General features: G+C 35.4%; 1 protein-coding gene across 1 annotated transcript in view; it reads left to right on the top strand.

The window, feature by feature from the left end:
- Positions 1-342: 342 nt before the first annotated feature.
- The window catches only part of LOC136827055 (alkaline phosphatase-like), a 19,858-nt gene continuing 8,502 nt past the window's right edge, over positions 343-11,698 (top strand). The window contains exons 1-6 of the mRNA XM_067084806.1: positions 343-693; positions 954-1,063; positions 5,662-5,882; positions 7,198-7,390; positions 9,793-9,956; positions 10,937-11,135. Of these exons, the coding sequence (XP_066940907.1) occupies positions 449-693; positions 954-1,063; positions 5,662-5,882; positions 7,198-7,390; positions 9,793-9,956; positions 10,937-11,135 (1,132 nt within the window). The 5' untranslated portion in view covers positions 343-448. The remainder of the gene's footprint in view (positions 694-953; positions 1,064-5,661; positions 5,883-7,197; positions 7,391-9,792; positions 9,957-10,936; positions 11,136-11,698) is intronic.

Genomic DNA, 11,698 nt, shown 5'->3' with positions numbered 1-11,698 from the left:
TCTATGTATAAATATATCATATATCTATGTATATATTATATATGTATTATATATATATATATATTATATATATATGTATCTTGTGTGTGTGTGTAGAGAGAGAGAGAGAAGCGAACAATGCAAGAAATAATTGAGATTCGCCAATCTGCGTAGCCACTCGAATCCTTCCCTTTCTTTATCGTACCTCCTTCACCTCTTACCCTTTCCTCCCTTTTTTGGGCATTTTTTTTTAACAACCTCTGTACTGTCTCATTCACGCTCTTTGCAGCCTGTTTTTACGCGCGCCACCTACCAGCAGGTGTTAACCCCCTCCCTATTCCTTCCCGCCTCCCCCCACCATGAGGTCCCTGGGAGACCTTTCAGAAAAAGAAAAAATTGGTCTGGGTGACGGTGTATTCCCTTGGTGTATCCCACCCCCAACCCGTGAAGACCCTGGAAAAAAGAAAAAATGGACTGGATACCTGTCGTTGGGGTGCACCTCACACCTCCTTTCCTCTCTCCCTCCCCTCCACCTCTTGCCCCCGACGGACAATCCTCGCCCGGGATAGAACCCGACCTTATCCCATCGATGGCCACGCCTACGGCAGGCCCCGTGATATTAAAAGGAACGTCTGAGAAGTCTTCCGGCATTATCTTTGTGCCTCGTGGTGAGAACGCGCAGTCGTCGACTCCCGCAACGCTTGCTAAGCTACGGTGTGGAAACTTTGCCTGCCTTCATGCATTGGATACTCCACTGAAATACTCAGAAGTGTGATAGCTTCGTAATTCAGAAAAAGAAAATAAAAGATTCTTTTGGGCGTCCTTTCACTGCATTGCACTGTTGAAAATAGTCATTTCCAAAAGAACTGTGACGAAAAATATTGTGATTTCTTCTTCTGTCAAAGCGTCAACCGCCATTTTCTCGCAAGAGAGCCACTTGGTGAACGAGTAATAAAGTCTTGTCATTTTTGCAGAGGACTACAAGGAAACATGAAGACCGTGGATCGTATAACGTCGGCTGGCATAGCCAGCTTACTCCTCCTGCCGTTGCTCGTGACGGCGATGTCCCAGAGGCCCCTGGAAGGTAAGAATACCCGCAGAAGTTGAGATTCACAGATCTTGCACAGCACGCATAACACTGCACTGCATTCCAGCAAATGGGGCACACCTACATACCACACCTCCTAAAGTTTAAAGGGAATAATCGTGACAAGTTCGACATTTAGGGAAGGAAAACTTGTTTGTGAGGCAAGCAGCAATGTGGAGTTTGGCCATGGCAAAAACTTAGTCCTTGGTCATAGCAAATTTCAAGTGTACTTTCTCTGGGGAATTATGCATTGGATATTAATGAAATTGGTTATTCAAGGCAGTCATTGTTAAGAATGAGTTTTTCAGATTCTTGTATTCTGTTGTGTTGGGAAAGGGCCCTATGCCTAAAATATTGCAAAAATATTTTAAAAACGAGGTGACTCATTGTATGAATCAATCACTTGTCACACATTTCAATTAGGCGAAAATTCTCATTCTCCGAGCATATCACTTCCATCGAATAGGACTGATATCACTTGAATTTTAAATGAGCCACGAGAAATGAATAAATATCACCGAAGTGAATCGAGAAATTGAATTTTACAAAAAAAGAAAAAGTGACAAGGACATCTCTTTGGCGAGGACGGGATATTCAAGTCCAATACCCAGACACCTTAAATGGAAGATCTACTGGATGTTGTTCTTCCCAGTAAATAAATGTTGCACTTGTTTTCGCCTGAAGTTGTTCCTGTTTTCGCCTCCTGTTGTTCTTCCTAACAAACAGATGTTGTGCATGTTTCCGCCTCTTGCTGTTCTTCCTAACAATTAGATGCTGTGCTTGTTTTCGCTTCCTGTTGTTCTTCCCATCAAATAGAACAAATAGATGTTGTGCCTGTTTTCGTCTCCTGTTGTTCTTCCCATCGAATAGATGTTGTGCTTGTTTTCGCCTCCTGTTGTTCTTCCCAACAAATAGATGTGCTTGTTTTCCTGTTGTTCTTCCCAACAAATAGATGTTGTGATTGCTTTCGCCTCCTGTTGTTCTTCCCAACAAATAGCTCTTGTACCAGTTTTCTCCTTATGTTGTTCTTCCCAGCAAATATATGTTGCGCTTGTTTTCGCCTCCTGTTGTTCTTCCCAACAAACAGATGCTGTGCTTGTTTCCACCTCCTGTTGTTCTTCCCAACAAATAGATCTTGTACCTGTTTTCTCCTCATGTTGTTCTTCCCAACAAATAGATGTTGTGCTTGTTTTCGCCTCCTGTTGTTCTTCCCAACAAACAGATGCCGTGTTTTTTTTTGCCTCCTGTTGTTCTTCCCAACAAATAGAAGTTATGCCTGTTTTCGCCTCCTGTTGTTCTTCCCAAAACACAGATGTTGTGCTGGTTTCGCCTCCTGGAAGGAAGATCGAACGAAAATACTCTCCCCTAGATGTTAGGTCTAATGCCTGCTTCGCTTCCCAGCCGTTAGGCATAAGGACAGGGTGTTGTTTCCAAGCAACAGCTCATGTTTACTTTCGTCAAAGTAGGCGAGGCGTATCCAGTATACAGAATTAAGGTCGGTAAGTCTATACGCCAATCCCCTCATAAGGCGAAGTAGGACGGTACAGTCGCAAGCATAAATAATGATTGCCAGTTCATGAGTGATAATGTTAGACATTGAAAAATGTCTTGCAAGTTTTGTTGACAAAACTGTTCAGAGAACCTAATAGGCATAATCAGAATCTTTGTTCTGTTGCTTTTGTTTGAATTTTCGGATTCTTTGTGATATAGTTAAGAAACAAGGTTTTTAGTTTATATTATGTGCGCATGCATTTTATATGATATTGGTTATAGAAACTGTAGATATAATTACAGTTATAAGCAGATTGCAGACACACACTTGATGTACGTACATATATATATATATATATATATATATATATATATATATATATATATATATATATATATATATATATATATATATATATATATATATATATATATATATATATATATATATATATAATATATATATATATAATATATATACAGTATATATATATATATATATATATATATATATATATATATATATAGTATATATACATACAGTATATATATATAAATGACCCACAACAGGATCAGAACCCAGGTCTTTCAATTGAAAGACAAGACCGCTGCCAACCCAGCTACTCAAGTCATAAAAGAAGTTGGAACCTAAGTACCGCTGTACCTAAGGCTTTACCTGGGCAGGTTCGACCTCTGATGTGAGTCAGAAATTTATTTCTCTGCCACTCATGATTGTGATTGTGTGTTGATTATTTCATATATATATATATATATATATATATATATATATATATATATATATATATATATATATATATATATATATATATATATATATATATATATATATATATATATATATACGTGCATGCGTGAGTGTGCCTGCTGCTTGCCTGTGCGCTCCAGTTCTCTCTGCTTGGAAACAGACATAGGAAAAAGTGCAAAGCGCACCGAAGGCCGACCCGTTACTTGCAATGCCAGTCCTGTGTGACCTTGCTTGCAGAGGATTCATTCTCGTAACGATCTCTTGCTTTGTGACTTAGTAGATTAATTAAGGAATAACAAAAAGGTTTGATGAAGTACCGGTTCACTGTTATCATTTAAAAAAAAAAATTACATCCAAAACTCCTCGATCTTTTCCTCTTGTCATTTTTGAGAGCGTTCTCGATTCTCTTGGAACTTCGGAAGTTCGAGCGAAGATGCGGTGAAGTTCTTGTATTCTAATAATTTACGTTTTTTTTATTTATTTGTCAATTTATTTTTTCAATTTTGTAGGTGGTCTCTTCGTTCTGTATTTTCCATTACCTTCTGATACTTCTTTCTAATGAAATCCATATTCTTTGGAAGCTTGAATTTCAAGTCAGTGTCCCCTTGATCCATACGAATAGGGCTCATCATCTGAATGATAATAATAATAATAATAATAATAATAATAATAATAATAATAATAATTATTATTATTATTATTATTATTATTATTATTATTATTATTATTATTATTATTATTATAAAAATATTGGAATACTTTATCACACCTTTCCGTACAAGATACATGCTTATGTGCAAATGGTTTCCAATATATTTGATTAGCATCCTTAATCATTTTCAAAACAATTAGTGATTTTATCCTTCTGAGTAACTCAAATTTTGTACTTATAAATAATTAAACAAATTCATACAGACACTAATGAAAGGCAAGTAAGAAATTAATCACATGTTTTGTACTTCTTTAAGACATAAAAATAATTTCTGGAATCAAAATTCATAATCTTTCATTATTATTATTATTATTATTATTATTATTATTATTATTATTATTATTATTCAGAAGATGAAACCTATTCATGTATAATAATAATAATAATAATAATAATAATAATTATTATTATTATTATTATTATTATTATTATTATTATGTTTTAAAAGTTTGTATTTCAGTCTCTTAGCCATATATAATAGGCACTTCAGAAACCTAATTATGGTTCTTTTCATATTTGAAGTTCCACCTTTAATCCTGTGAAGCTATATACGAATGATTTGACAAAACCTAAATAAAAAGTTCCTGTTCGTCTTAAATTCATAGATCAAATAATTTTGAGATAAGATATAGATTCCAAAATCGTGGAAATATACCTTTTAAGATATCTTGGGTAAATAGCTAAAATAAATTCTTAAAATCCACTTGTTTGCACAATTTCTATTCGTGTTTTCATTAAATTTATCATCTTTGCCTCTTACATATTTATTCTAAATATTATTACATTAATTTTAATATCTATTCTCGATGCCTTAAGTATCGTCTCCCGATCTCTTAAATTTCGTTTCTCGATCCCTTAAATTTTATCTCTCGATCCCTTAAATTTTAATATCCCGATCTCTCAAACTTCATCTCTCGATCCCTTAAATTTTATCTCTCGATCTCTTAAACTTCATCTCTCGATCCCTCACATTTCATTTCTCGATCTCTTAAAGTTTCTTCTCTCGATCTCTTAAATTTCATCTCGCGATCTCTTAAAGTTTCATCTATCGATCCCTTACATTTTCTCTCGATCCCTTAAATTTCATCTCTCGATCTCTTAAAGTTTCATCTCTCGATCTCTTAAACTTCATTTCTCGATCCCTTAAATTTCATTTTTCGATCTCTTAAACTTCATCCCTCGATCCCTTTCATTTTATCTCCCGATCTCTTAAATTTCATTTCTCGATCTCTTAAAGTTTCATCTCTCGATCCCTTAAATTTTATCTCCGAATCTCTTAAACTTCATCTCTCGATCTCTTAAACTTCGTCTCTCGATCCCTTAAAGTTTCATCTCTCGATCCCTTAAAGTGTCATCTCTCGATCCCTTTCATTTCGTCTCTCAACAACTTAAAGTTTTGTCTCTCGATCTCATAGATTTCATCTCTCGATCTCTTAGAGTTTTGTCTCTCGATCCCTTACATTTCATCTCTCGATCTCTTAAAGTTTCATCTCTCGATCCCTTAAATTTCGTCTCTCAACAACTTCAAGTTTTGTCTCTCGATCTCGTAGATTTCATCTCTCAGTCTCATAAACTTCGTCTCTCTATCGATCTAATTTCATCGCTCCACCTCTCTCCCGTGCCCAGACCGTGCTCATTGGTGGGCCCTGGCGCAGAACGAGCTGGCGGCCGCCCTGAACGTCCGCGACAACTGGAACGTGGCGAAGAACGTGATCATGTTCCTGGGAGACGGGATGGGCATCACCGTCAACACCGCCGGCAGGATCTTCAAAGGGCAGAAGCAGAACATGAACGGAGAGGAAGGTTACTTGGCCTGGGAGAGGTTCCCCAACGCCGGTCTCCTGAAGGTGAGGGAAGGCAAACTCTCGATTTGGGAGATGTGGGGTTTTTTTTACCCTCTTGGGGTTTTGTGCGTGTGTGTGTGTGTGTGTGTGTGTGTGTGTGTGTGTATGCTTTGTAGGTTACGTTTCTTAGAAACAGAATGAAAAGGGAAAGATACTCATAAACTCATTTTTTTATAACTAATAATACGTGTTTTTTTTATTATAGGTTACTTTTCTTAGAGACAGGAAAAGAGAAGGATAATTATAAATTTCAATTTTTTTATAACCAATGACAGGAGTGTTTTTTTTTGTAAGCCACTTTTCTTGGAAACAGAAGGAAAAGAGAAATAGAATCATAAATTTTCATATTTATAATAAATAATAGGGTTTTTTTGTAGGTTACATTTCTTAGAAGCAGAGGAAAAGAGAAGGATAATTATAAATTTCAGTTTTTTTATAACCAATAATGGTAGTGTTTATTTTTTGTAAGGTATGTTTCTTGGAATCAGAAGGAAAAGAGGAAAACAATTGTGAATTTTACTTTTTTATAAATGAAAATAGGTCTGCAATAGCAATCTTTCTTATCTTCTTTCTATTGTGGGTCATCTTTTTTTTTTTTTAGGAACAGAAGGAAAAGAAAAAGATAATTGAAAAATTTGATTTTTTACCACCCCTAAACATGCAGTCCAAGTGACAAATATCTGAAAACATAAAGTAAACGTTTCTGTATCTAGTTGATATGTAACTATATCGTAAAGAAGGTATTCGTCGTTTCTTGAACACATTATTATAATATATTAAACAATTAGATATTTTAGTTTAAGTATAAAAAGACAATAACGAAGATATTCATCATCCAGGTAACAACAGTATTATAATGAGATAATAAACTATTAAATATATTAGTTTAAGTATGATAAAGACCGTACAGACTATATTCCTCTTCCAGATAACTTAAAATATTAAAATACAAAGTATTATATGTTATACAACTAGGTACATTAAGCTGCACATGAAAAACATAAAGAAGAAATTCGTCTTCCAGATAACATATAATATAATATAATATATAGTATTATATATTATATACAATTAGATATATTAAGCTGCACATGAAAAACATTAAGAAGAATTTCGTCTTCCAGATAACATATAATATAATACATAATATAAAATAATAATTAAACATTTAGATTTATCATTTTACATATATAAAACATTAAGAAGACAGTCGTCTTCCAGACAATATTAAAAAAAAAAATAAAATCTCAAAGATCTTAATATTCATCAGCTTATTCAACACACAAAAAAATTCTAAGCCCTGATTATCCTCACACAGACTTACAATGTTGACAAGCAAGTCCCTGACAGCGCGGCGACAGCCACGGCTTACCTCTGCGGAGTCAAGACCAGGTACTACACCCTCGGCGTCGACTCCAGCGTGAACGTGGGAGACTGCGCTGCCTCCAAGAACCCTGCCACCCACACTCCTTCCATCTTGCAGTGGGCGCAGGAGGCTGGGAAGGACACAGGTTGGTTTCGGGATGGTTTCGGGAATGATATTGTTTATGACCCTCTTCTTTGTCTAATTGATATTGTTTATGACCTTTGCTGGCTTTGTTTAATCGATATTGTTTATGACCTTTGCTATGGCTTTGTTCAATCGATATTGTTTATGACCTTCACTATGGCTTTGTTTAATCGATATTGTTTATGACCTTTGCTATGGCTTTGTTTTATCGATGTTGTTTATGGCCTTCGCTATGGCTTTGTTTAATCGATATTGTTTATGACCTTTGCTATGGCTTTGTTCAATCGATATTGTTTATGACCTTCGCTATGGCTTTGTTTAATTGATATTGTTTATGACCTTTGCTGTGGCTTTGTTCAATCGATATTGTTTATGACCTTCACTATGGCTTTGTTTAATTGATTTATGACCTTGTTTTTGTTCAATCGATATTGTTTATGACCTTCGCTATGGCTTTGTTTAATTGATATTGTTTGTGACCTTCGCTATGGCTTTATTTAATCGATATTGTTTACGACCTTCGCTATGGCTTTGTTTAATCGATATTGTTTATGACCTTTGCTATGGCCTTGTTTAATCGATATTGTTTATGACCTTCGCTATGGCTTTGTTTAATCGATATTGTTTACGACCCTCACTATGGCTTTGTTTAATTGATATTGTTTATGACCTTTTCTTTGGCTTTGTTTAATCGATATTGTTTACGACCTTCGCTATGGCTTTATTTAATCGATATTACTTATGACCTTCGCTATGGCTTTGTTTAATCGATATTGTTTATGAGCTTCGCTATGGCTTTGTTTAACTGATACCGATATTGTTTATGACCTTCGCTATGGCTTTGTTCCATTGATATTATTTATGACATTCGTTATGGTTTTGTTTATTTAATATTTTGTTATTTGGTTAACAAGCTATTTTTTTGTCACGTGTTTACTTGCTTAGTGAATTTGTTTACTTTGTTTCATAGGCAGTGTTGCCAACATGCCAACAGCTCCTCCTTTGTTTATAACTTTGTCTAAAGGCTTAAACTGAATATTTGCCTCCCAAGATTAAATTCGAAAAAGAAATTTGAAATATAAAATTTGCAACCCAATATTAAATTTAAAAAAGAAATTTGACATAAAAAAGGTAGCCTTCCAAGATTAAATTTAAAAAAGAAATTTGAAATAAAAATTTGCCTCCCAGGATCAAATTTAGAAAATAAATTGATATAAAAAAAATCCTCTGTATTTTGTACTGCGTTATGGAAAAAAATGACCAAAATGCTGAATGAGGAATTGGTCAATTTCATATCAGATCTAATCAGCATTCAGTAAATATTTTAACGAAAATTTGAAACCAATAGTTCCGATGGAAAATTAAAGTTATGCAAGATTTACTACTTTGAAAAATACAAAAGACAAAAAAACTCAAGACAAATATTTACCAGCATCAACCTCGTTAGATTTATCTAATAATAATTTGTTTCTTTATTAGTCGTAAATCTGAAGTCACTAGGCTTATATTACACTCCATATTCATAATAGATTGTGCTTGGCAACTTGTAATGTCCTCTAACCTTCAGCATTATTCTCTTTTTATTCATCTTTATTGTCTGTTACCTCTGAGCCTATTATCATTTCTTGCTTATTCCCAAAAGGTAATAATATATTAATAATACTCCTTATTAAGGGTTTAGCTTTGCCAAAATTCCTTCAAGTTATAATTTTCTGTGAGAAATCAACTCCTGTTCGGGTCCTACGTCATCATAAGATTAAAAGTTTATCTCTCTCTCTCTCTCTCTCTCTCTCTCTCTCTCTCTCTCTCTCTCTCTCTCTCTCTCTCTCTCAGAGGATTTCATACCTGCAACAATCCTCAAGCAACTCCTGTTATCTCCAAGGACCTCAGGGCTCGTCGCTGAAACCCGTCCTCTCTCTCTCTCTCTCTCTCTCTCTCTCTCTCTCTCTCTCTCTCTCTCTCTCTCTCTCATTACAGTACTTATGAAAAAAGAAATATGTTTAGATAAAATTTTGCTGTGAAACGATTCGTTTTATCCCCCACCCCCCCCTCTCTCTCTCTCTCTCTCTCTCTCTCTCTCTCTCTCTCTCATCATAATATTATGAAAAAAAGAAAAAATGTTTAGATGGAATTTTGCTGTGAAACGATTCGTCTCTCCCCACCCTCTCTCTCTCTCTCTCTCTCTCTCTCTCTCTCTCTCTCTCTCTCTCTCTCTCTCTCATTACAATACTTATGAAAAAATTTTAGATAGAATTTTGCTGTGAAACGATTCGTCTCTCTCTCTCTCTCTCTCTCTCTCTCTCTCTCTCTCTCTCTCTCTCTCTCTCTCTCTCTCCGTACGAGAAAGTAGCCTACTTCAGAACCTTAACAAACAATTTCTGAAGTCTTCTCTAATCCCCACAGGTTTCGTCACAACCACCCGTGTAACGCACGCAACCCCGGCCGCCTTGTACGCCCACACGCCCCAGCGCCGGTGGGAATGTGATGGCACGCTCGGTGACGCGGGCGTTGGCTGCAAGGACATCGCGGATCAGCTCGTCACAGAGAATCCTGGCAGAAATATCAAGGTGCGTGGCCCCTTCCTCTAACTCCCTCCCTCTCTCCCCCCTTCTGTACCCCCGGGGCGGGCGGGGTAAGAGACGGGAAGTTCCCGAACTCGCCCTTTCTGATACTTCCGGTAGACAAGTATTAATTAACCCACAAGGTTAGATTTTTGGGGGTATGTTGTAGGCTGTGATTTTGACCATTTTTAGGGGGTTCCTCTCCTCTCCGTACGTCATTCAGAATTTAAGATTTATGGGAATAATGTGTTCAGTGACTTTTTTTTATTTATTTATCCATTTATTTTTCTTTACAAAATGTGTCTTCAATTCTTTAGTGCGTTCATATAACACTCTCCGTAAAAGTAATGTAACAAAATGAATAAATTAAGATAAAAATCTCTTCCTAATGTTATAAAAATAATAAAAAACTTTTAGAAATAAATTTTTAAAAATTATTTGGCAGAATTATCCAGATGAGAATCTAGAAAAAAGTTATCAAAATGACCTAAATGTTTAAGAGTTTTTATAGTAAACTTCTCACAAATATCAGAATAGAATAAATTAAACTTCTTGTTATTCCATTTCCATTCTCAGATATTTAGTTTCATTAAGTAAAAATAGAGATGAGTGTAAAAAAAAAATGATAATAACCTTTGCAAGCAGGAATAAAGGGTGTCTCTTACAAATAGGTAAATTACTTTGAACTTAGCACGATTGCATTGTATTTAAAATTATAGATAAACTTGCACATTACCTTAGAAAGGTAATATGCAAGTTTAAATAAAAAAAAAAATTGAAAGAACATGCAATTTAACTATTCGCACTAAAGACTGAGCATAAAAAAAAGGTCACCGGCCATGACCTTTCTCTGAAAAGGTTGACAGTGGCATTGCGTGACCTGAAAGTCGCCCACAAGGTCTGCGAATTAGTCGTCCACTGAAAGAAGCTTTGAGGGACGACCCTCGCAATTACAAAGAACGTCTCTCTTTTCTTTTCCACATCAGGTAATCATGGGCGGAGGCAGGCATCCCATGGGCGCCGCTTTCGGGGCTTCCAACGCGGGCTCCTGTCTGCGACGGGACGGGCGTGACCTTACCAAGGAGTGGCTTCTGGACAAGACCCAGAGAGGCTTCCGTGCCCGATACGTCACCAATTTGGCGGAATTGGCCACCGTGGATACAGACGACACTGACTTCCTCATGGGTAGGTCTTCCTTCAATCTACTCGGTAGATCTAGACAGGAAATCATTTTGAGAGGTGCCGTTGTAAAGGTGGCGTCTGTTCCACCACTACCACCAGCAGCCACCGAGTTAACCGGTCTTTAAGTTTTTATTTATTTTTTATTTTTTATTGCTCGCTAACCCAAAATTAACGCTAGTTTTTTTTTGTGATCGTTTGCCCAGGAGTAATCTTTTCCTTCTTTATGTTTTTTGATATATGTATAATAAATATATACTGTATATATATGTGTGTGTGTTTTGTATGTAAGTATGCATATTATATATATATATATATATATATATATATATATATATATATATATATATATATATATATATATATATATATATATATTTATATATATATATATGCATATATATTTGTGTATATACATATATACATATATACACATATATATATATACATATGTATATATATGCATACTTACATACATACACATGCATACACATATATACATACACATACGTCCTCTACTCAAGCAGAAGAAATAAGTCACCTCATATTGCAAATTATTCCACTAAAAA

Source organism: Macrobrachium rosenbergii, chromosome 41 (assembly GCF_040412425.1).
Source record: "Macrobrachium rosenbergii isolate ZJJX-2024 chromosome 41, ASM4041242v1, whole genome shotgun sequence".
Classification (NCBI taxonomy): Eukaryota; Metazoa; Arthropoda; class Malacostraca; order Decapoda; family Palaemonidae; genus Macrobrachium; species Macrobrachium rosenbergii.
This window is presented reverse-complemented; position numbering and strand designations above follow the sequence as displayed.